At 37.2% G+C, this 26,710-nt stretch overlaps 1 protein-coding gene across 1 annotated transcript in view; it reads left to right on the top strand.

The window, feature by feature from the left end:
* Window positions 1-26,710, top strand: part of PRKN (parkin RBR E3 ubiquitin protein ligase) — a 739,568-nt gene that overhangs the window by 300,165 nt on the left and 412,693 nt on the right. The window contains exon 5 of the mRNA XM_054162766.1: window positions 17,987-18,070. Coding sequence (XP_054018741.1) covers window positions 17,987-18,070 — 84 coding nt within the window. The remainder of the gene's footprint in view (window positions 1-17,986; window positions 18,071-26,710) is intronic.

Raw genomic sequence — 26,710 nt, 5'->3', positions numbered from 1 at the left:
ATGAATCATTCATAATTTGGTCAATAATAATTTACACATGGCTGCACTTTATTGTGTTGAAAGGAATGTAATCAGGCTTGATGACCTTTAAGTTCTTTTTAAAGGTAGGTATCTAGAAATGTGATCTGTACTCAGCAAGGTCTCAGAATTGCATTTTGTACAGGGCTTTGAAATAAAAAGCTCTGCAAAGACACAATTCATACCCAGTCTGTGGATTTGCAGTACATGTTAACATTTATTCTAAGCTTTGTGCTTAACTCTGGTTTTTATTTTGTTCATGCTAAATTTAAATGTATTGTGTTAGTGATTAAGGAGATGATATATCCTAGAGTCAGAAATTACAGACAGAAGAACAGAAAATGTTTCTTTTAGAAAAAATATGTTAGTAGTATTTAAAGTAAGTATATTGCCACCTATGAGCTGTTTGGTAGGATTCATTAACAGTATACCAACTTTGTTTATGGAAAAAAGATACTTTGGGATAAAGTGTGTTCTGCTGTTGAAAATGACAATCTCTCTTGAAAGTGAAATGTGATGTTCATATCTGTGCTCTCAAAAAGAGGAGAAATACTGGTGGTACTTGTAACAGCTATGGTCTATAATATGCAACTAGAAGAGAGTAAATTTAAACTCACTGTACTTCTTTTGGGCAGAGCATAATCTTAAGCCTTTGGTTCAGTGAGAATCACTGCCAGCTTCACTAAAAGCAAAAGGAAAAAATTACAAATTTTGGAATTAAATTTTTCTCATCAGAAGCTTTTTTCCTAGGATACCTCAATCATCTTTCCACGAAAGCCCTCTATTTCTTTGCTTCCTACTTGAGATAAAGTCTAATGGAGCTGAACTCAGCTTTCTTCATCCCCTCTGAAAGCTTAATTCCTTTCCTGCCATACCACAGCAATATGTTCTGACTTGGTTAATCAGCTGGACTGCTGTGACAGCAGGTTGGTGAGCCAGTGTGAGCTTTCATGGGAATTCTCCATCCATTTTGCCATTGCTATTAAATATATACTCTGCTCAAATACAGAGGCATGTCATTATGGAGGTGCAATTTAAAGGTCAACAGAAATAGGACATGTACTTGTTTTGTGCCTAATAATTTTTAACAACAAAATAAAAGCAGTGTGGTTCCCTAGCTTCCCTTGTGAAAAGCCATATAGATTTATGTGAAAGAAGGATGGACAGCTTTGCTCGAGACCCTTCCTTTGGTCCAAGGCATTCTAGGATCTGCTTATTTCAATGCTGGTTTGTGTTCATTATGCTATTAACTAATATAAGTGTATCTACAACTTGATAGATCATCATGCTACCCTGGCATTTGGTGTATTCATCAATTTGACATGGTAGTATTTTGGAATGCAGTCACATGCAGGAAAGCCCAAACATTACATCCCTTTTACATTTTGTTCCAACGGTTGTCTTCAATTAAAAAACTAGAGTTTTGTCATCTTCAGTAAGAAAACAGATTTCATCAAATGAAAAGGTAAGCTAGATAGTGAAGTAAGAATAGAAGTTATTCATAAGTAAAAAAACGTCAGGGTCCTTTTGAAGACACACTACCTAACTAAGAATTTATAAAGTCAAGGTTCTTTTAGCCTTAAGTAGATGCTCAATAGTACAGTTGTAATAACTTCACGTCCCATTTTAGAGTAGCATTCCCAGCATTCTCCAGAAGAGCAAAACCAGGAAGTAAACTTGGCTTTTATCCTTGCAGTTTCACCTATTCATCTTTAGGCCAGTGAAAATGCTAATTACTGGGTTTGGTTTTTTAAGTTGAACATTAACCGACTCACACAAGCAAACCTTTTATTCAGTTCTGAAATTATCTCTGTTTGGATATTTCTTGCTTGTTTCTGTGCAGTTCTGTGTCAGATACATATTGTGGTAGATGCAACACTTGGACCCTAGAACTTGTGGTCCTTTTATATATATATATAATTTTATTCCCCCCCCCACCGGGTGTTGGGGGTGGAGGCAGTGGGAGAGGAGGTGAACAATCTTTCCACAAAGAGGGGTGTGCACCAGTCCCCTGTAGTGCAGTCCATCACATGGCGCTGTTGTATGCTGCCTTTCCCTGGCGTTGCAGGGCTTTTAAAATAAGAAAAGTGTGAATTCCTGTCTCCCTTGAAATTATCATTATTTGAAAACATCTGCCAGGCCAGCTGCTCTCCTTGAGAGGTATTAAAGGCCATCAAAACCATCACCCTGTCTATTCAGACCAGGTCTGTCACACCTTGTTTGAGACAATAGAGTCATTGAGGGCTATTAATCCAGCCGTGCCACATGCATTGTTTTGAGGCAGTAGAAGATTGGGCTATCACAAACGGTTTGCCCAGAGAAGTGGATCCCTCATCCCTGTTTAAGACCAGGCTGGATGTGACTCTGAGCAACCTGGTCTAGTGGGAGGTGACCCTGCCCATGGCAAGAAGGTTAGAACTAGATGATCGTCTAGGTCGCTTCCAATTCAAGTCATCCTATGATTTTATGATTCTATTTAATTTCATAGAGGTTGCATAGGCACAATGTCCTTTTCTACTTAAAGGTATCTAAATAAGCACATCATTTCAGCTTCCTTGACTGCTTTAACTGTTAACAGTCAGTACTTCCTTGTCATATTTTAATTCTTAGTAATTTTCAGGTAACTCTTTTAGCCAATTTAGTTGGGAGCACCCTGAAACCAACTGAGGGTGTAGTTTTATCTAGACATACTAGCAGAAGAAAATTTGCCTGTGCATCTCTCTTGTCTCCTCATTGTTTCTCTATTTTATTTTATTTTTTGTATCTCTATGTCTGTTTCTGTGTTTCACCAAAAATAACAGAGCTCAGGTTGATAGAATACAAATATTCCACAGATGATTAGTGCAGTATTTAAAGAAAAAGTTCAGGCAGTAAATATCTGTGATGTTCTCAGCAGGAAGCAGACAACTGGAATTGCTGATAGCAGCCAAAGGAAAAAGTGCAGCTAATAATTTGTAGATATTTACACCTTTGCTGGTTTCTTTCACGGTACAAAGGCATTAGAGAAAGTGACAGAAACGAGTTATGAGCCATTTACTTGGGCTATCTGGAGGGATTTAATCTCACTTGGGTCACGGACTTGAATTCTCTGGGAATTGGTGTTACTGTGATAGGATGTATCTGAAGGCCTGGAGTGCACTGATAAAACTTTAAGTCCAGCTGGAATTAGAAGCAATAGAATTAACTGGATTGTAATGCTGTAAACCTTTTGGTTCAGATCCTGAAATGCCTCTGGATGGTAGTTCAAATCTCTTCCATATGGCGGTTTGGCTCTGGGACCTGTACCCAAGACAAACATTAGCAATGTCAAGGACTTTTTGGAGCATGCACAGTAAAATCAGCCTTACATGGTTCAGCATGTTTTTTGTTGTTCGGTCTTATGATTTTCTTAATATAGTGGGGAGGATGGTTTACTTGTTTCAGAAGGCTAATTTTCCACTTCACTGGCACTCACATCTTTGTGGTTATTTCTTTTAAAGGAAGACTGAGAAAGCATTTGAAAGGTCATTGCTTTTATAACAAATGAGATGAGGCTGGCACATGCATATCAATTTGAGATAACAAGGATCGCTATCATGAAAAACATGAAACAGCTAAAATAGAGCTATTAAGAGTTGGGGATTTTGGTTTGGTTTCTTTGTTGTTGTTGGGGGCTTTTATTCTTTCCTCTATCCCTCCTGGAGTTAGCGTTTTAATAGTGGGTGCATGGAGACCTACCAACACATCTAATTTTATGTCTAATGTAGGGTATTTTCTGTGATTATACAGTATAATTAGACAAAAGTGACAGTGCGTAGGTTGATATATTAAGAATTTGAAGTTACTTGCAAACAGTGATTGTAAAAGACAACAATTTGTTTTTCTGAGCTTCAAATCCCCTAGTGTAATAGAAAATACAGTCTTTAAATCTGCTGAATCTGCTGAAGAGAGATGAAAGTTAAGTACAGAACTGGTGATATTTAATGTTGTTTCTTTGTAATACTGACAGAATATTGGTTCAGGTTGGTTTGTTTGTTTGTTCATAATTCTATGACAAGAGCCAGTAGGACTACTTCAGTCTTTAATTTCTGTAGTAATTTTTATTTTTCAATCAATCCTGTTGTTGTTAATATTGTTAAAGTTATGCTAAATTATGGATTGTGCTAAAATCTATGCTAAAATCTAGAGCAACTTTTTAGTAGCTCTGAGGAAATATGAAGGAAATCAATATATTACAATTTCAGAAAAAGGTGGGCAAGGTGAGAAAGTGGGGTTCTCACAGCTATTCAGTAGGCAAGTGAGAGCTCTGAACAGAGGTCTGGTGTTTCAAATTGCAGCCCACGGCTTGTCCTTTTAGCTATTGAACTACAAACCCTTTTTATAGTTCAGTAAATCAAGTTATACGTGATGAGAGTTCGTCCAATGCAGTGCATGGATATTTACACAGTAATTAAATACTTAATAATTATTATGCATAAAGGTATAGCTGCAGTTTGTGCTGACAACAACATAGCACTAGAGAATTAGACTCCATTTCAAAACTATTGTTCCACCTGAGGAAGGTAGGAAAGATGCAGCAGGTGAGAGCACAAGAACTGGAGACCATGAGTGTGTTCTTTTGTTCTTTATTTTAACTCATCTAAACTTTTAAGGTTTGTTGTTTCAGGTTTGGTTTTGTTTAGTTTAGTTTTCTTGGAGGCTTGTTTGTTTGTTTGTTTGTTTGTTTTCCCAGATCTAGATGTATTGTCAAAATGTACAACAGCTCAAGAATATTTGTTTGGTCTTCTAGCAGTGTGTAAACTTGTCAAAGCTCTATGAGAGGTAAACTCATGACCTTGTATTGACAATTCAGATATTGTTCAAGTGGAATTAATGGAAAGGTATTGGTATGAATTAGAAAGAAAGGAATGTCATACTGATGTGTGAAATGGCACTCTATTATTAGAGTTCTATGTATTTATGATATAACATTTCACCCATTTAGGCTTTTATAGCCTTCCAAATTAATGAAGTTATGAGAAGGGATACCTAGATACTGCTTTAACTTGATGCCAAAAACATTACAAATTAACTCCAGGTAAGGAGTCTCTTACAGCTTTTTATTACTGCTACATACAGACAAATAAGGCACCTCATAACTTGAGAAACAGAGGTAAAGAAACTGTATGAAGATAAGTGCTTGGGTTTCCTCTCATTGAGGAAGCATTCAGTGTATTCTTTTGTTTTTCTTCGGAGCTGTTAATTTTTTTTAATTTATTTTTTTTTTTCCCACAAGGGGATACTTAGTACATTTTCTTGCCTATAGCCTGCACACAATAGAGGTGGTAGGACTACATATGTGTTGCTTTCTGAAGAGAAACCACTGCTACAAATTATAATAGTCTTGTTTACAGAGTTGCAGTTTTGGACTCTGAGTTGCTCTTAAGGTGCACTGTTTAGACCACAATAGACCAAAACTTGAAATAAAGAGCATAAATAGGCAATGAGGAACAACTTGTACCTAGTACAGAAACTGAATCTTGGAGAAATGCGTAAGACCTGTTATGGGGGGATACAGTTACAAGCAGCAGTTGTGTAGAATTGAATGGCTGAGATAGTGTGCATATATGGGTACGTGTGAGTGTATGTGTGCATGTTTGATAAAGTTTTGCACATTATTGGTTATGAATATATAGTGTATTTTATTGCACATCTGTATTATTCAACTGCCAGTTCTAGATCCTTTCTGTTATCACAACTAGATTTGTTATAGCTGTGGTGGTGAGAGAAAGTTCAGTTCTCCCCGCCAACACACAAAGAAACCACGGCTAACTCAGTCGGAGAAGCAGAGATGAAATAAGCTATATTTACAAGCAGGATGAGGTGCAGTGAATATATACACAATATACAGTATTTTCAATATATACAGAAATATACAGCAAAGAAAGTAGTACAGAACCAAACTCCCTTCTCCAGCCAGGAGGAGGGTTCCCTGCCCTGTACCCCCTCTCTCCCCTACCTCCCTTTTTTCCCAAAAGGGTTAGAGAGAGAGAAAAGGTAATTATTAAGGAGGAAAATAAATTCTGTTAGCTCAAAGCGCATGCAAGAATTATTTTTTCTTATCTGTTATTCAAGGTTAACTCCGGCTAGCAGCTGTTGCTCAGAGAGAGACAGAAGAAGACAGGCAGAACTGAGACAGAGACTCAAACTGAACTAAAACTTAGTTACCTATCTACCAATGAAATTCGTTTAGAATATCTGAATGTTTTTCAAAACATTCAGCCAGAGTGTTCCAGCAACTGTCCCTTCCTTAAAGGCACAGCCTAAAACGGTCACAATAGCTAAGCCTAATAATGGTAAATAAAGAACTGATTAAGCCACTGCCATAGGCACCAAACTGTGAATTAGTCATAATGTTAATTCTAGTTAATCACCTGAATTTTATTTGTTGTCATGGTTTACACTGTGCCATAAGCAGGGAAAACAACATTACAGTAATAGTTATATGTTAGTCTTGCACTTTAAAATGCCAAACATTTATATATCTGTTTTCTTTCCCTAGGAGAAAAGAAACATACTAACAGTGATTGCACTAAAAGAAAAGGAAACTTTGTCTTAGCATAAAATGTAATAGAATCTGTGGAAATGCAGATATGCTTACAATGTCTGTCAAGCCAATGTAGAGTTATCCTGATTTTATGAGTGAGAGCCTACGCCTACTTTTTTTCTAAAAATAAGAAATGGTTGGCATACAAGTGGTCTTAGCCTGAGATTAATTCAGTAATTTGAATGCAAGTCATAACCTTCATAAATTAAATACAGATATCACATCCAAAACACTAAAATATTTTCTTTGCACTGGTCAGAATTCAGTGGATATCTGAAATCTACCCTGAAATTAAATGATGTTTTGTGTAGCTTCTAGATGATATATCCTGAATTATGCATTTCAAAATATCTTGATAGTCACCTTTTCTAGACATAATGCTTATGAAGTGACTTCAGACATACCATCTCTGACTAGAGAATTACTCTTTTTATACCGTAGTGAATCTTTGCCTACTGTGTGGAAGGAAACAAAAATATAGATCTAGGAAAGCACTGATGAGCCTGAAACAGGGTGGGTGCTGAATGGAGTTATCCTAACATAAAGAAGCTCCTAGAATTAATTGATCAGTTCAGAGCAGGTATAACAAAATGAGGCATTTCTCCAGCTTAATCTCCTTCGAAGCCTGATCCAGTATGATAGTCACAGACGTCACCTTGCAGGCACAAACAATACTAGGTTGCTACTAAACTCAGGTGGTAGGGACACCCCTTAACTTTAAGCAGGGGCCTTCTTAAGATTTTCCATCAGAAAATGAGAGAGTTGAGTCCAAATGCTGCTTTAGCCTGAGTTGCTTCACCTTTTCTGTGATTTAGGTGAAAACCATGAACATTGCTCTTATTTCAGAATTCCAGAGGTCAGACCTCCAAAACTTACTAGAGATGGCTACAGATAGATTTGTTGTTTGGTTTTTGTTTGGTTTGTTGGTGTGTGGGTTTGGATTTTTTTTTTTGGGGGGGGGGAGGGGGTGTTTTGGTTGCCTTTTTCCTTTTTTGTATACTTCAAAGGTTTAGCATAATAGAGAAGATTCAGAAAAAGTTCAGATACCGTAATCAAAACCAGGTTCTTAGCTGAGGAGTTTTCTGCTGTGAGAAAAGGTCCTGTACTATCTATCATGCAATACCCTAGCAGCACCTTTACTTCATAGACATAAATGCTTCCTTGTCTCTATTTCCTGCTTATATTTATTTTGTATTCTTGCCTTTTCCTAATCTCTTCTGAGGCTGTCATACTAGCTGCTCTCGCAGCCATTTGCATGCTCAGATGCCTGCCTGCCAGCCGGGAGTTCCATGTGATGGATGGAGTCTCTCATAAAGCTGTGTGACCATTTGACGCTGTTTGCCCCAACCCATTACAAGCTGACCTGCTTGGCAGAGCCTTAATTCTTTAACAGTAGCTATGTGTTTTTGTAAAATGATTTAAGAATCATCTTTTCATTTCTTTTATGTGTATTATCAGTATTGTGTTTGGGAAGAAATGAAACCTGACCAAATCAAACCCTAAAAACTCATGCTTGCAACATACCCTTAAACGAATCCTGAATGAAGGATTTCTTTTGTTACCAAGTACCTAAAATATAGATGCATTCAACTTTGAATGATGTGGTGGGTATGTAAAATTTGCAACAATCGTAGCACTCAGAAAAATGACAATGTTATTTAGTTGTTTTGTTGTTTTATTATTATTTGTTTAAAGTCTTTGATATCCCTTAAGTACCTTTCATTTTGGAACATGGAAATATTGTTGCTGAAATTGGCATGGTTTTGTCATTCAGGGTTTCTGATTATGTGTAAAATCAAAAATGGACTATATAGCAATCTATTTGCTTCAGATACTGTAGTGTGTAATCTTGATTTTACAGTTTTATATAACTGCAGTAACTGAAAAATTGCTTGAACACCTTTTGAAATCAGTCTTTTGCTAGAGACCCTCTTGCCTTTAGGTCTCGGTATTGATTAGTTTAATTAGTTGAGAAATTTATTTTTAGTAAAAATGTGGAAGGGATTATATATATATATATATATTTTAATGAATATGATGTATACTTAGAGTTTGAGTGTTCCTACAGAAATGGGAGCAAGCCTCGGTGGATAAAATTATAAGCAATGGAAATAAGGATGCAGTAGATGATAGCAGATAGGGAAAGGGAATAGGAACATGCAGCTAAAGGCGGTATCCTCTCTATATGGACCTGCTGCAGCCTGCGTACTTTGACTGTTGTCTCTGGACACATCTCACAGTGACTTGTGAAAAGGAATTGATGAGTTACTGAATTCTCCAGCTATCATCCTTATTGGGAATACTCTAGCTCTCTGTCAAAAGCTTTTTAAAAAAGTCTTGTTAAGGAAAAATATTTTAAAAATTAAATTATGTGACGTGCAATTATCGCATTTGAATTCAATTATTACTGGGGAGGATTCATGAGAATTTATTTTTTCATTTTACAGTTCTGGTTTACTATCTTTGTTTAACTACAACTCAGGTTAATTTGAATTACAATGTGTCTTATTAGCATTATTAGAAAAATGCTAATTGTAATGCTTGGCTTGGAGAATGGCTTATTTTAGATTGTATATTTTTGTGTACTACTTCATATAGTTTGTATGTTTCTTATGCAGACTAAGTCATCTGAATTGCAGGGCTGGCTAGATCTTCTCTGCCTACAATGTATGAAGTTGCTCAAATGTTTTGGTAGAACAGAGCTTTTAAATTAAATTATGGAAAGATGTGCTGCCAGATCCTGAAGGTGCTTCACTTCCTCGAGCACTCTGGCTCTTAGAAATTGACTCCTTTTGTGGTTAGAGACAGTTTATTCTTATTGTAATTACTATTTTCCTTTTATAATTGTGCCAAATCTTGCAAGGGCCCTCCAGGCAAGGAAAAGCCCTCAAGTGTGGCCCTAAGGCAGCACCTCCCTCTCATCCTGCAGTAGGGGCCCCTGGGGCAGGTGTCTGGTGCAGCCCAGTCCCTGGCTATGCCAGGGCTTAAAGAGGGCTCCCTTGCAGCTGCTGTCACAGTCCAGAACTTTGTTTGGGACAAATTCCATGCACTGTGGGCAGCTGCCACTTTGGAAAAAGCTGAGATACAAATTAAACTTCAATTTCCTTTTACTTGGGTTACAGTTTGTAACTGTGACTTGAGGATGAAAAGGACAGGAACAGAAGCAATATTTTGGTTAGGCTTTGAAAATAGCCTAACCAAATGGATGAATATTTGTAATGTAGAAAGTTGTATCTTGAATAACCAGTGTTCTTGCTGTTGTTAGGATGTACGTGGCTCAGCTCAGAAGCGTACCAGATCTTAATGTCTCCTGTTTGCAAGCAGTGTCTGCTTCCTTTCAGGAAGATTCCTGAAGTCGTCACAGCAGTAGCAGCAACCAAAACCAGAATATTTTTAAAATTCTGCTGCTGCATATATTGGCCTCAACGGGATTTACTGGTTGTAACACTTGTAACTGGATCATCTCTTTTGAATGTTGTGATTTCAATGGACACAGTAGATATTTGGCAAGTTTAGAGAATTACAGATGTTTCTCTAGTTCTTGTTTCTTTCTTCATTCATTTAATGCCACACAGCTGAAGAGTAATACATTTTGTATTTATAGAGTAGGAATCATTAGTCTTATGGATTATTTGAATGGTGTTTGGTTGTTTTATTTTACTAGACTCTCCATCCACTTTTTCTTTCATAGTTACCGCTTTCTCTCAAGACTGCTTAACTACATTCTTCTCAAGCAGTCATGCAACAGCAGGACTTGTCCAGTTCAGTTTCTGCTGCAGTTGTATTTGAACTCTTTTTATTCTCTTTTCCATGGAATCACAGAATGTTAGGAGCTGGAAGGGACCTCGAAATGTCATCTAGTCCAACCCCTCTCCCAGAGCAGGATCACCCATACCAGATCACACAGGAATGCATCCAGGCAGGTTTTAAATATCTCCAGAGAAGGAGACTCCACAACCCCCCTGGGCAGTCTATTCCAGTGTTGTACAGTGAAAAAATATTTCCTCATGTTTCCATGTAACTTCATATGCCTCAGCTTCCACCCGTTACCGCTTGCTCTGTCATTGGGCATCACTGAGAAGAGCCTGGCTCCATCTTCTTGGCACTCACCCTTCACATATTTATAAACATTAATGAGGTCACCTTTCAGTCTCCTCTTCTCCAAGATAGAGTCCCAGCTGCCTAAGATGTTCCACTCTCTTAATCATTTTTGTGGCTCTGCACTAGACTCTTTCAAACACCTCCCTGTCCTTCTTGAGCTGAGGAGCCCAGAACTGGACATAATATTCCAGATGTGGCCTCACCAGTGCAGAGTAGAGGGGCTGGAGAACCTCTCTCAACTGACTAACCACAGCCCTTCTAATACACCCCAGAATGGCATTGGCTTTCTTGGCCACAAGAACACGTTGCTGGCTCAGGGTCAATTTGCCATCCACTAGGACCCCCAGTCCTTTTCCTCTTCACTGCTCTCCAACAGGTCAGTCTGCAACCTATACTGATACATGGGGTTGCTCTTTCCTAGGTGCAAGACTCTCCAGTTGCCCTCATTGAACTTAATTAAATTTCTCCCTGCCCAGCTCTCCAGCCTGTCTCAGTCATGCTGAATGGCAGCGCAAACTTCTAGTGTGTCAGCCACTCCACCTAGTTTTGTGTCACCAGCAAATTGGCTTACAGTGCACTTTGTGCCCTCATCCAAGTTGTTGATGAATATACTGAACAGCACTGGTCCCAGTACTGACCCCCAAGGGACTCCACTAAATACAGGTCTCCAACTAGACTCCAACCCATTGATTGAAGGAAAGAAGTCAGAGAGTTACAACCAGTTCTCAATCCACCTCACTGCCTGTTCATCCAGACCACATTTCCTCAGTTCAGCTGCAAGGATGCTGTGGGAGACAGTATCAAATGCTTTACTGAAATTGAGATAAACCACATCCACTGCTCTACCATCATCTATCCACCTGGTTTTGTCCTCATAAAAGGCTATCAGGTTGGTCAAACATGGCTTCTCCTTGGTAAAACCATGTTTGCCCCTTTTTGGTGGGGAAGGCCTCCCAAAGTAACTGTCTAAAAGCACACTATGGACCAGTTATTTGTTTATATAAAAACATAATGTGTGGCAACACAATATACTTTGTGAAGTGTTTTTGATGAAGTCATGATCCTGGAAACCTTTATCATGGGTATCTTTGTATAAGCCTTCACTATTTAGTTGAGATCAGCGGGCTTACTGTTGTATATCCATGTCCTATAATACAATATGAAAGAAAAGGAAGACCAAAACTTATTAAAAAAAGCATTTTATTAACATGTTTTCTTTAGGGTTTGTTGTTGTTGGGTTTGAGGGTTGTTTTTTTTTAAGATACTTGTGACAAGAAAGAATGATCAAAATGTTGGAAATTGTTTTTCTCTACTTGCCTGCATTTTCAGTTAGAGATACGATTCTCTGATCTTTGATTTGAAATAACTAGCATACAGGAAGTCTTCCTAATTGCACATCCACAAGCAGTTCAACAAATTGTCAGCTACTGAGTTTTGGAAGTTGTATCTATTGACATAAAACTGTCAATTTACTAATTAGGCTGAGCATTCTGAAAGGAAAATTTCATCTCTTATTTACCACTATAAATCAAACTATTAGGTTCATCCCCACAAAGACTTAAAACATGATTAACTCTACTTCAGTATTATAACTCATATGAATAAAACTATCTATGTGCTTTATTGTTTACTCTAATGGCCGTGGTCAATAATAACCAAAATATTTCTTCCTCTGGATTCTTTAATGTGCTATGTAGACTAAGAAGTTGGCTCCAGTCCTCCCATTCTTATTCCACAGACCCCCTTAAAACTAGCCCAAAGACTAAATTAGTAGTCTTTTCTATACTGTGCTCCCTGCTGTATGGGATTCTGTGTCAAAAGTTGGTCCCTGGTAAATGAGTTAGTTTTATCTTCAGTGAAATGTGCAGTATCTCAGAATCACAGAATGTATCACCTTTGTCCTAGAGAGTTGCTGTATCTTAGCTTTTACTTGGGAACAAACCAATCATTTCTCTACGATATCTGAGCATTCAGTAGAAATCTAGCAAGTGCCTTAGATTTTTTTTTTTTTTCCTGAATAGAAAAGAGGTTTCTAATCTCTGTTGTTAGAAACATGCCATACAAATCTTTTCTGATGAGTCTAATTGAGTATCACTTGTGTAGCAGCTAGACTTTTCTTAGTAAGTGCCTCAAAAGATGATTAGATTGCTCTCCAAAATTAAGCCTGTTAAGACCTTACACCAATCCACATTTTGTATCTAAAAGATTTAATTTTCATCTCCATTACTGCATGAATGAAATAGGATTAAAGTTTTTGTTTGAATATGTTTTATCTATACTATGCTCAGAAGAAACAATATGACATTCAGCAATGACACTCCAATGACACATGCAGAACATGAAGAGCAAATCATGATCTGGGTTGGGGATGTTGAAAGAAAAAAAAGAGTATGAATGCACTGATTTTTCAGTAGAAACAGGTTTAATCAGTACTAGTTTTTCTATCCAAGAAAAAGCACTGTTCTTTCTTCATATTCATCCTCTAAACGTTTTTTAATTCCTTGAGGTTTTATCACCTGTTGACCCTTCTTCAGTCATACACATCTGTTCGAAGACATTCATGAGCCTCTTAGATCTGACAATCTGTAGTCATCTTACAAATTACTTGGTCTAAAACAGAAGTAGCATAACAGGAATAAAAGTGTTGGAGGGCACTGTTTTTAGAGAAGCTGACAAGCTTTAGTCAGCTGATGCTGAGGCAAGCAGCTCTGATTATTTAGTAAAAATGTCTATGCTCTTGTAGGAAAATGTGCATTCCCTTACAAAGTTATTTTTCTGGGCTGAAGTGCTTGTATTGTGAAAGCAAGCTCAATCTTGCATTTACAAGAGTAGAAGAAAACAGCAGCAAAAGGACTATTATCCTTTCTGCTAAGATAGGTTAGGCTTGTGACAGTAGGCAGGATCTATTGCTGTTCATGTAACATTCATGGCCCGTGTTAAGCTGTGTTTGCATTATGTATATTTGCCTTCAGAGTATATCTTGGTTCCAACTGGATCTGAGGGATGGAATTCTCTGTACTGGCACTAGAACAGAGCGGTCTGGTAGCTTGGTGTGGGTACCGCTGTTAGTGTGGCTAAAAGGAAAGAAATTTTTATTAAGTAAACCTGGCATTTGGGGGGACTCTTTTTGTCTTATTTCCTCAGGGTACTACAATCATGTTGAGGGGTCACCATACAGGGGTTAGCTCTTAAAACACTCTCATGTAGACATGTCAGTAGCCATCATTTATCAGAGGAATTGAAGTGCTTGCATAGCTGACATTAGGTTTACTATTTTTCCAGTGGCTTGCATGCTGGTTTTTAAACACTTTGAAGTACCTGAAATTATTTCTTACATAACTTTAAAAATCATTCTACATTAATACTTGTCCCTTGGTTGGGCCATTTGCTCAACATTTTAATGATTTATGTCTCTCATGTAGATATTAGTAGATGTGTCTTAATGAGATTCTACTGCATATTGTTCACTGGGGGAGAATATAAAGCAGGGAAAATACAAAGCATTGAATACATGGATAGTTTCCAGCCATTTAAATGATTCAGAGTCTTTGATGAATCACTGGTTTCTTCTGCTGACCTCTGCTTCTGACCTTTCCCTGGCTTCACAGGTCAACAATTCTGTCAGCAACTGCATTTTGAATAATTTGTCACCTGAGATCTCTAGACAGTATTTCTGTTCTCAGAGATATTTTATTTTATATTTTATTTTATATTTTATTTTATTTTTATATTGTATTTTTATTTTTTTATTTTATTTTTTATTTTATTTATTTTTTAAGTGGTTGTTGACCAAAATACAGCTGTGATTCTACAATGCAAAACCTGTTCTTGGCTACTGGATGGAAAGAACACTGAGAGTATACGAAGCACTGTATTGGACACCAGTACAATATACTGGTGGAACACACACAGGTTTCCAGTACTCCCCTCTTACATTTAAAAAAATACCTAAATTTTGCCTGTTGTTTGTATGCTGCATAGAAGCTTCAGTTCAAATTTAATATGCCATTTGCCAACGTTTTTCATGTCTTCCCACTCTAAAGGGAAGGAATAACTGCTATACACCCAAAGCCTAAAAATGCGCACATTTAGTTATTTGGGAAATACTTGACTATTTTTGTCATGTCTTTTTCCTGTTCAGTGACCTATTTCTTTCTTTATTCTGTCATTTTCCCATTTATACACCAGAAAGGTCTTCTCTGATGCATCCATCTTAATGCATAGCTTTCTCTGTGAGCCATTTGCTGGTGTACAAGAAGGGCAATTGCTTTAATCTCACAATCAGAAGGCTTTGTTCTTCTCACAGGGTGTTCTTGATTAATGCAAACTAATAATTACAAATGCTACAGTGTGCAGACTTACAACACAAGTGATTGGCTGGCTTTCAGTTTGACAAGCTTTACTTAGAAAGAAAGAAAGTGTTTATCTCACCAGAATTTCTAACTTTATTTTGATGCAATTATAGCAATGACATTTCTCAGTGCCATCACTAAAGAAACATTAACATTTTGAATACACAGTGCTTTTCAAGGACAAATGTCAGGTTTGCCTTTTATAAAACAAAAAAAGTGAAATTCTTAAGCACACAAAGTCTTTTGGAAACATTACATTATCATTAATAAGAAAATATAACCCTGAAGAATATCAGGCACAAACATGCAAAAGGTTTTTCTGTTCTTGGAAAGTAAGGCATAGAATTTTGAATTGGTTTATTTTATTTCATTGGGGTTTATTTGTTTGGTATTTCCTCCTATTCCTTGCTGCCAGGCAGACACAACCAAAGATGTCCTTGCACTTTTACTGCTGGATTAATTTGTCTCTTAAGAACTTCATCTAATGCTTGCTAGAACCAAGAGAAAATTCTGTTGAATTAAATTTGGGTCTGGTTAATAATAGGGGGGGTCGCGGGGAAAACTTGAATGCATCTGACTTTCTTAATGGGATTTATGCCCATCAAGAGTTAACGTAAGTGCTGGCTATGGTGAGTATTTTAGGTAGGAAAAAAAATAGGAAGTTGTTAGCTACAGTAGTGTTGAATTGAGAGTTGGACTTGATGACCTTAAAGGTCTTTTCCAGCCTTAATGATTCTGTGAGTGAACAGCTGTGTAATAGCTGCTAGTTTGGGACTATTTAACTAGTTCCCTGTGTACATACTTCTAGAATGCTTTAAGTGGAAGATGACACGCTCCTGTTTCAGATAGAGAGCTGCTTCACACAAAGGACTCTTGTGTGCATGAGAAATGTCATGATGAAATTATTGCAGAAAGAGAGAGCACTGTAAGTTGTCACCACACTGTGCACCACACTAGCTTTCACTTGTAAATCAGACACTAAAATTATTCCTATTGTTGTTGCTATTAATACATAAAAAGATTTTGCCTTATTAAACATATTTGGACCTAATCTAATGCTAATTATAGTAGTTGTATTGTGGTAGTAGCCAATACTGCATCAGTTCCTTTCTGTTCTAGTTCTTTCAAGGATGTTTTCTTGATTATATTTTGCAAATCAGCTTCTCATTTCTCAAGTACTATAAAACTGTGGCATAATCAACAGAGTGATGCTGTTTCAAATCCACTTTACATATGAACTTGTCTAGAAAATCACTCAGCCTTATAAATGGTCCTAGGTATGTTTTCTTTCTTGTTTAAGAATTACTATCCTTTCTTAGATTTTTGTGATTGTGGACCTAGACCTGCAAGCCATTAAATATTTGGGGAATTTTCTCCTGAAATAATTCAGTGAGGTTGAAAGACTGATTCCTCTAAAAACTTTAGCTTGAAACACGTTTTTCTTATGAAATCAAAGTAATTAGTACCGGAATTGATTATGTTTAACTATGGAACTTCTTATACAAGATTGTTTTACATTATCTTAGTGTGTAGCAATCCTGTGAATATTTTTGTGTATAGCATGATTAATTCTGAGAGTCTTGTATTAATCATGCACAAGTGAAGTAACATCCCCTCTCTGCCCCTAAAATTTATAAAGCACTTTAGCTTCTTGTTTCTCATCCTTTATTTCTAGTGTTCACTCCTATTTATACATGCAATACAACTTACAGGTGTTCAAACTCTTTTTGTACCTATTGCAAATCCCAGCACTTCTGCTATGATGGTAGAGAGCAGAGCTCAGCACAAACTGACGTGTTTTGCAAAACTTTCAAGATAGATTGAGTCAACAATTTATAGCTAAGATCCTACTACTAAGCTAGTTCAAAGCTATCTCAGCTGTACATACGCTGAAGAAATGTCTTATGCAAATGTAAAAAGGAGATGGAACTTGATATGATACTAGATTATTTTGTAATTCAGATATGATTTAAGTAGGTACTAATTTCACTAATTCAGTTAAACCTCTTGACAGTCATAATTTCTCCTCTGGGTAATGTTTTCCTGTTATTTTGGTGTGGCAATACTGTCTCAAATACTGAGTAATCCAAACAGCAGATGTTTTAACTATTAATACTTTCTTAATTGTTTACTTCTGCTATGTACATGAATGTCTGTAAACTTAATATCTAGTTCTTGAATTCTTCTTATTGTCTATGGAATAAATATAAATTGGTGTGAGATTAATGTTAAAAGAGAATAATTACACTAATTTATTTTTTTGTTCATGTTCTGGAAAGAACTTTAAAATTATTCCTCAATGTGCCATATATTTAAATATTATTTGATAAAGCATTCTGTTATCCACCCTAATTTGCATTCGTGGAATATTAATAAACCTGTTTTGTAATCTCAACCTTTACTCTGTTTTGTAGTGACAGCTGATTGTTTAAAGTTAGGCTGACACTGTTTACCTTAGGAGAAAATGGTCTTAGAAAAAGGAATTGATGAAGTTATATTAATACTGTCTACCTTAAGAGTGTGCTGAGATCCCCGGAGAACCTTATCAAGTATGAGATGTTGGAGATTCCCAAAATACTGGCTCTGCATCCTTGAGGATTTACATTGTTGGATAAAGTCAGCAAAGTCCCCAACATGCCCTCATGTTGATCATACCTCACTGTAACCAATGTTGAACCAGCAGATGAGTTTTTGTAGCTTTTTTAATCATAATTAAGCCAATCCTTCTCTTAATCCGAGAAAATGTATCTATTGTTTTATTCTGTGTCTGAGCTTCCATGATGAATATTGTCATAGAATCTGATTGGACTTTCTCAGCTTAAACATGGTAAAACTGTCTAGCTAAAGTATAAAAGAAATGGTGGTAGGAAAAGCAGCAACAAAACCAAGTTTTATATGTGTACTTATTAGATAGATTAAAGCCTTTATATGCTTTGATTTTATTTTGAAGGGTCCATCTTGCTGGGATGATGTGCTGATTCCCAACAGAATAAGAGGTGCTTGCCAGTCCCAAAGATGCAATGGAAACACAGCGGTAAGATTTTGTCCTGCTTCTCTAAGTGCTGTGGTACTTGTAAGAATAACTGTTTGTAGCAATTTTAAGCATATTAGGACTGCATAAATGAATGCAAATTCACATGTATGGAATACATCAAAAAAGCTGTTCATCATCAGATAATATATCTGTGATGTTTAGTAAAAGGCAGGGCCTTGATCAGTTGCTGCTTGGAATGAAGGAAATAATTTTATGTCATTTCTTTCACTGAAGTAGGGCTCACATATTCAAGTATGCATAGGTTAAATGAAGAATCACAGAAGTGATTATTTTATGATTATCATGTATATATCATTGCCCAGAAAACTTGAAATTTCTGTATCATCTTCCATATTGGATCATTTATGTCAGATATTCAGGCTTTGTCTGCAGGACCAGGGTCTTCGCACTAATCACTTCAGTCTCTTCTCCCACATGCTCATCATTGTTGTTCACTTTTAGCGTTTCTTGAAGTGACACCTATGAAAAGCCTCAGTAAGCAGAAACATAGACATCCCAAAGTATTAATGAGGATTTTTCAAAACAATATTCACACATACTTCTATCTCTCCATGTATCAGATATAGTTCAATAGTATTTAGTACTAAAGAGGTCTTAGAGATGCTTCCATCTCAGAAAAAAAGGTTAATTTGAAGTGTTGCTTTTGGGCATAGCTTTTAAAGATGAACAGAAAACTTTGTACTTGTGATAGGATTCTATTAACCAAAGGTTTGCAGATTGCTAAGTGCCTTTTTTTTTTCAGAGGTGCTCCCCTGCCCTGGCACACTTTCTCTTTGTCTTACCTTGCAAAACAGTTGTGAAGTGCCTTGTCCATGTGATTCCATAGGTGTTTCCTGTTTGGCCACAAGTAGTGTCGGGAAGTATTTGATATGACTTTATATATTAACCAGTTGTTTTAACAGCTTGGTGTTTATGGCTGTCTCTATGCACAGCCAACAGAAACTGAGGCATTGCAGATCGTGGGCTTCTGCTTCTCAGTTTGCTCCTTGTAGTAGTGGCTCAACCACTCTCTTGAAACTGGCAAGTATTAGACATTCATGTGCTAATCACTCTGCAGTACTGAGCTCTCTTAGGTGTGTAAAAGAAAGCACAACGTTGCCTTTGGATCAGTTGTAACTGTGGGGTAGGATGCACTAACTATAAAACTAAAATTTTAACTGGCTAATGCTGTGGCAAACCAGTCGCCAGTCAGATAAGTCCCATGACCCTGACTGCTGTCAATGCATCTAACAAGTTGCATAGTTAGCAAGCCTTGGTAAATCCATGTTGACTACTTATTATTTCCTCAAAATGCTTTGAGATGGCGCCAAGAACAAGCTGCTCCATCACCTTTCCAGGGATGGAGGTGAGGCTGACCACCTATACTTACCCAGGTCCTCCTCCTTGCCGTTTCTGAAGTTTGATCATTTGCATATATTTACTTCTTTTATAAAATGATTAGTATATGGTTGTTGTATGTAGTTTTAAACAGCCAGTTTCCACTATACCATAGCCTTACTGTTCCAGTATGTGTTTAAGGGAAAAGAGTCTACAATAGAAATATGTTATGGTTTTTTCACTGCATAACTTTGCCTGTTATTTTTCTACATTCATCCTATATAATTTGAATATTTTTCCTTTTTCTGCATGTCTACTGTCATTATGTTTGGCACTGTGGACAGCAATATTATGTAATATTTTCACAGCCCATCTATTCCGCAGGGAGTCTGTGCTGATCTGGAATAGGCTGGACTAAGAAATCAAGGGAATAGTGCTCATCTTGGATGCTCTAAATATGCAGCTTACCAAATAATTTTTTTTCAATCATCCAAAGCTATTCTTCTCAAACTTCTCTATTCAGATGAAATATACTTCACTTTTTTAAAGTCTCATTTTGCTTTGATTAGCTCAGACCTCTGTTTCAATTGAAAACAGAAGTAAATTATCTAGCAGTTAGAGTATCAAAAATAGTCAATTTTGTGATGTTATCAAAAGGTGAAGATGGTAAATTAACAAATTATCCTGTCATTACACGAAGTCTCCATTACATTGCTGTATTACTTATTCATTCTTGTTTGTGTATGGTGATGTGGTTGGTTATTTGTGAAAGGAACCATGTCTATCTGTCCTTGGAGCCATTAGAACATTTTCAATGCCATAGTATTGCTAGGAGTAATTAAACGTTCTGAAATGTTTCTTAATACTAAGAAATCTCCTGACATTTTTTCTTCTATATTGATGTCCATGGTAATTTACCTTATGCATTATAGATTACTCCAGGTATCATGTACTTTAAAAAACTTATAAAGAATCACAGTGAATATGGTGAATCAGGAGTGCTAATTAAAACAGCAGATAAGAATTCTTGTAACAGAACCTAATACCTGTGAAGTAAGATTATGACAACCTATTTATCCAGATGTGAAAACAGAATTATTCAGACTCATACAAGACAAGTTTCAGACCATTTTTCATATTTACTGGAGGCTCTGGCCATTGTTTTATTATTTAAGAACTGTTACATTCTTCTCTGCCCAGTGGCATGTGTGACCGTTTGAGGCTGTGCCTTTAAGAAAGGGACAACAGTTGGAACATTCTGGCTGAATGTTTTGGAATTAAAATGAAAACTTGATATTCTAAATGAATTTCATTGGTAGATTGGTAGAATGCAACTTTAAGTTTTAGTTCAGTTTGAGTCTGTCTCAGTTCCAGTCTGTTCTGCCTTTCCAGCCTGTCTGCTTCTGAGCAACTAGCCGGAGCTGTCCTTGAGATAAAAAAACAAATCCCTGCATGTGCTTTTGAGCCTAATAAGAATTTCCTCCTTAATAATTACCTTTTTCTCTCTCTCTAACCCTTTTTGGGAAAAAAGGGAGGTGGGGGGAGAGAGGGGCCACAGGGCGGGAACCCTCCTGTCTCTGGAGGAGGGAGTTTTGTTCTGTATTACTTTCTTTGCTGTGTATTTCTGTATATATTGTAAATACTGTTATATATTGTGTATATATAACCTGCATTTCATCTTGCCTGGAAATACAGCTCTCACCCTTTGCTTCTCTGACTGAGTCAGCCGTGGTTTCTTTCTTTGTGGGGGAGGGAGAGCTAGGCCTTCTCTCACCACCACAGCATGGCAAGTAAAAGGAATAAAATTAGTTACTAAAGAATAAATGCAAGTTATGCAACAAGAAAACTAGACTTACTATTGTAATTTTACTCTGTCTTTTCTATCTTGTGATATACAAAGGTGCTGGAGTTAGCAAACAGGCAAACAAATGTGGAGACATTTCTGAGTTTAGACTGTCTTTCCTTCACAAACCTATCTATTTGCCACATGAAAATTCTAATGGCTCTGGTTTAATCACTACTTAACTTACCTTGTTAAAACACACCTAATGGTTTGATTTATGCTTTGGTATTATTTGTGCTTCCATGGTGAACATAAGAATCAATTTGGAAATCCCCAGCCAACATAACAGAAGAAGTCTGGCATAATAAAGGAAGTTTCTAAATTGTTTCTAGGAGTGACTTTTCAAAGCCATGTTAGATAAGCAGAACAATACCCAAAAGCAATCTGACTTAACTTAGAGTTTATGCATTTCTTACAATAACTAGAATAATGATAAACATAGTACCTACTTAGTAATTTATTTTTATATCATAAATTTCCACAGAAACACATAGGAATCCATACGCATGACTGAATCAACACCTTACACTGTATTAAGGCAGATCTCATGGTATTGTTGAATATGACCTTTAAGATGCTTAATCAATCACAACAGCTTTTGTATCATTCTTGTATCATGTCTGTAACAGTACAAATGCAATTTCCAATTTCTAGGTAACTGAATTTTTAATTTTTTTTCCCCTTCTATATTTTCATGAAGAAAAGTTGTGTCCCAAAGCAGAATTGTATAGGGTAATCTGGTTTGTCTGATAATATTTCAATATCCTCCCTGGTCCCATGGAACTGTTTGGAAATCTTCAACTGCTGAAGTATGAAATATGAAGTCTGAAAGACCTGCTAAGGCAATCCTTTACACCACCGAAACTTCAAGTTGTGTAATTGGCAAGTGCATACTTTCACCAATTCTCTGTTTTTCATAAGTTTCAGTCATTGGAAGCAGTCACAATTACAGCAGTGATGCCATCAGTGCCAACTACACAGATGATAAGGTTTGCTTAAGTGTGTTGATATCCGGCACTTTTTATTAGACAATTTAACTGTAGTGCCATCCTGAGGGCTCCAGTTCAGCTGATTGCCCAACAGAAAGCTCAGTTATTTCAAATTGCTGCTTCCCTTGGCAGAGTCCTTCCCCCTGCATGCACAGCCCTTCTAAAGGTGTGTCTTCATCTTTGGCTGTTTTAAAGCGTATTTAATCTCGTCTGGGTGAGCTATTCCTCTTGCTTTATCAGTGAATTACTTTTCATTATTTTCTACTCCCTCAGATTTTGTGCCATCTGGAAAATTTATGGGGGATTGATTTATGCCTTCTTCCAGATCATTAACATTTTTTTTTTGAATATTGTAGAGCTGGGAGATGATCACTGCAAAGACCACTTTGAAAAACAGACATTTGATGATTCTCTGTGGGAACTTATATTTTGAAACATATCAGTTAAATCCATCTAACGTTGATCTCATAGCATTCAAGTTTCTTAATCCGTGGCAGTACTCTATCAAATGCCACACACAAGTCTGGATAAGTTGCAACATTGCTATTATGTTACTCCACTAAATGTGTCATCTCATGAAAATGTCAGGTTAGTTTGATAGGGTCTAGTTAACATAAATCCTTGATTGACATTAATTACACATCCCTCTTGTATTAATTGAGTACCATATTAGCTATTTATTCTGTCCAGGGCTAAAGTCAGGCTTGCCTGCCTATAATTACCTAGATTACCTCATATAAAACTGCCCTGAACTATGGTGGTGAATTTCTATTCCTACAAAGCCTCCCTATTTTGAATAATCTCTGAATATTAGTGGGTTTGTTTGTTTTGCCACTAGTGCATTTCCTAAGGAGAAGCAGAGAGAGGGAACAGCATTGAAAACAGCACCTATGGGACTTTAAAATAACCTGCAAATGTGCTTTGATTATATTATAGTAATTTTTGCTAGGCCTTTAAATTGATGTACTTAGCAGCCATTGCAGGTTAAAAATATCTACTTCAAATACTTGATTAGTGAAGAAAGAAACAAGGCAGTTGACTTTTCTTAGTATTTAAAGATCTTTGATATAATTTGGAGTTCTTTTCATTGTAATTACAAATTATTTCAACTCTACATTCTTTCTCGGTTACCTCTGTAGGAAACCTAATTACATCTTTCCCCCCACCCCCGATACTCTCAAAGTAACCTCATTCTGGAATGGATCAATTTTTCCTTTATAAAGAAATTCTGTTATTCCACCTCTTGATGCAGAAAAATCAATGATAGGTAAAACCCCCTGAATTATAAAATAGAATTAATTCTGTACAAGAACAAAAAAAGCTGAATTATTTATCTTGGAAGTAGAAGTTAAAGCTTTTAAAATTACGATCTATCCTCATTAAAAAAAAAAAAAAAGAAATAAAAAAAGAAAGTTGACTTATTGTACTTCTGCTGTGGGAAAGAACTAATATTTCCACAGTATATTGGACTTTTTTATGGGCTATAGACAGGGTCGGATCAAAACCCACAACCGGAAAAAACAAGAAGAGTGGCTTAGAAGAGTTGATTATATTAAACAATTTTTTCCAAACTCATTTCACCAACTGAGTAAAGAGCTGCTAATAGTTTTTGTGACCTTGAATTCATGTAAGCATGCTGACAAACCCAGAAGAATTAATTTGTACCCTGTGTTGAATGGTCTGAGGAAGTTTAACTTTGCTTGAACGTATTGCTCGCCCTGTTTCTATTTACGTGTGGGGAAATGTCACAGTTTTGTAAAAGACCTAGCACGTCCAGCCTGAATCTCCCCACCTCCAGCTTCATTCCATTCCCCTTAGTCCTATCACCACCTGATATTCTAAGAAGTCCCTCCCCAGCCTTCTTGTAGTCACCTCAGAGCCTTCTCTTCTCCAGACTGAACAGCCCCAACTCTTTCAGTCTGTCCTCATAGGAGAGGTGCTCCAGCCCTCTGATCATCCTCGTGGCCCTTCTCTGGACACCTTCCAGCACCTCCAGATCCCTCTTGTAATAGGGGCTCCAGAAATGGATGTAGTACTCCAGGTGGGGTCTCACCAGAGCTGAGTAGAGGGGGAGAATCACCTCCCTTGACCTACTGGCCACACTTCTCTTGATGCAGCCCAGGATCTGATTGGCTTTCCGGGCTGCAAGTGCACATTGAGAGCTCATGTTGAGCTTCTCCTCCACCAGCACCCCCAAGTCTCTCTCCTCAGGGCTGCTTTCCAGCCAGTCACCACCCAGCCTGTATTTGTGCCTGGGATTGCCTTGACCCAGATGCAGGACTCTACACTTGGTCTTGTTGAACCTCATGAGGCTGGCTTGTGCCCACCTCTCCAGCCTGTCCAGCTCCCTCTGGATGGCATCTCTTCCCTCCAGCCTGTCTGCTGCACCACACAGCTTGGTGTCATCAGCAAACTTGCTGATTCTTTGATATTCTTCTGCAGCTGTTAATACTGCCACTGAAAGATTTTAAAACAAAAATCCTTTGTTACTAATTAATTTTCAAATCTGTGGTTCAGTTCCAGAAAACCATATATTGAAAGTGTAAGCAATAAGCATGCTTTCAGGTGACTTTTTTTTAAAAATTGTTTTATTCTTATATGAGGAATTGCTTAGCATGATTGTTCTCAGCTGCTAGGTTTTCCTGGTGGTTGTGGTTTAACCTTAGCCATCAACTAAAGGCCACAGTCACTTGCTGGCTCCTTCCTCCCTCCCACTGGAATGGGGAGGAAAACTGGGGTGGGGGAAGGGGGAAGTAAAACTCTTAGTTTGAGACAGGAACAGTTTAATAGGTACAATGTAATAATAATGGTAATGAAAAGCAATATAACAAAAAGAGGGAGAATTAAAACCTAAAGAAAGACAAATGAGTCCAGTGCCATTGCTTGTTACCCACTGACAAACAGCAATCCAGGCCTCCTGGCCAACTACCCCCAGTTTTTAGAGTGACCATGATGTTCTGTGGTATGGAATATTGCTTGTGCTAGCTCAGGTCAGCAGACTAGGCTTCCTCTCAGCTCCTTGTGCACCTCCTCACCGCCAAGGCATTGGAAAATGAAAAATCCTTCATTTAAGGTAAGGGCTACTTAACAGCAGTTAAAGCATCAGTGTGTTGCCATCATTATTCTCTCACTAAATCAAAAACACAGCACTGTAGTAGCTACTGGGAAGAAACTCATCCGGTTGAAACTAGGATACTGGTCCTTCAAAACTGCTTTTTTTAAAGATATGACATTGTGTTTGAAATAACTGCTTATCTCAATGATAGGGTTCTTGAAAAATTCTTCAAGTAGTGTAGATGCTTCATCACTTGATGAGAGGGCAGCAGTATCAGGTGACTTGAAAATTTGTCCTGTAACAGGAATCAGTGAGAGTTTTGGCAAAAGTGGTACTTTATATTAACAAGTCAATTTTTATATCTCCCTTGAGACTGTCAGTATCAAGGGTCTGTTGTTATAGAAATTGAGCTGAATACAACTTGTGTTCATATAACCAAATTCTAGATTATTCACTGCTCTTGTAGTAATTTCATTTTCAGTGCTGAAAGGTAGATAGCATTTTCAAACCAAACCAGAATGTAAATAGTATTTAGTATTTTAAACTTATTTTACTTATAGAAATAAATGAAAAACATACTGATGGTGCACAGCAGCAAGAAACTCATTCTGTGTTGGCAGTCTGACCAGGGCAGTGGTGAAGTCGTCATCCTTGGTGGGTGTTTAAGCAGGGTGTGGGCCTGGCACTTAGAGACATGACTTAGTGTTGACCTTTCAGTGCTGGGTTGAAGGTTGGACGAGATGACCTTTGAGGTGTCTTCCAACCAGATATATTCTATGATTCTGTGATTCTGTGTCATAAAATCTTACCAACATTGTAAGATTGTAACACCCTTATTTTGACCTGATACAGTGTTTTTCCAGGTATTACATGTTCAAAACAACCAGAGAGTGTTTCCATTTTGCACTGTATATTATTAAACTCCAGAACTCTTTACCATGAATAGGTTGTGGAAGTTACAATGTGTCCAAAAAGTGACAAACTAATGGAAGAAACATACATTGAGACTATTAAATGTCAAAATACTCCTTTTTAGGAAGTCTCTGAGCAACAAATTACTGGAGATTAGGGTTGCATTTTAGGCAAACACCGTTTTTAGTTTGTCTTCTTTGTGGTTTTGGGGTTGTTTTTTGGGGGGTTTGGTTGGTTGGTTTGGGGTCTTTTAGGGGGGAACATTGGTTTGGTTTGTTTTTGGTTTTTTTTGAGGGAGGGGAATGTTGTTATTGTTTGTTTGCTTATTTTGATTTTTTTTCCCCATTCTTTTATTTTACATGCATTCTATACATCTAGTATTAACTTCTTATTAGAGGCAAGATACTGGGCTGGATGGACTGCTCTGTGTTCTCATGTGACGTAACCAGATGTTACCAGAACAGATTTCTTAGGGAAGCCACATGGTATCAGACTCAGATACA

The sequence above is a fragment of the Dryobates pubescens genome, chromosome 6 (genome assembly GCF_014839835.1).
Source record: "Dryobates pubescens isolate bDryPub1 chromosome 6, bDryPub1.pri, whole genome shotgun sequence".
Taxonomy (NCBI): Eukaryota; Metazoa; Chordata; class Aves; order Piciformes; family Picidae; genus Dryobates; species Dryobates pubescens.
The sequence above is the reverse complement of the archived record's forward strand: the minus strand, read 5'-3'. Positions and strand labels throughout refer to the sequence as shown.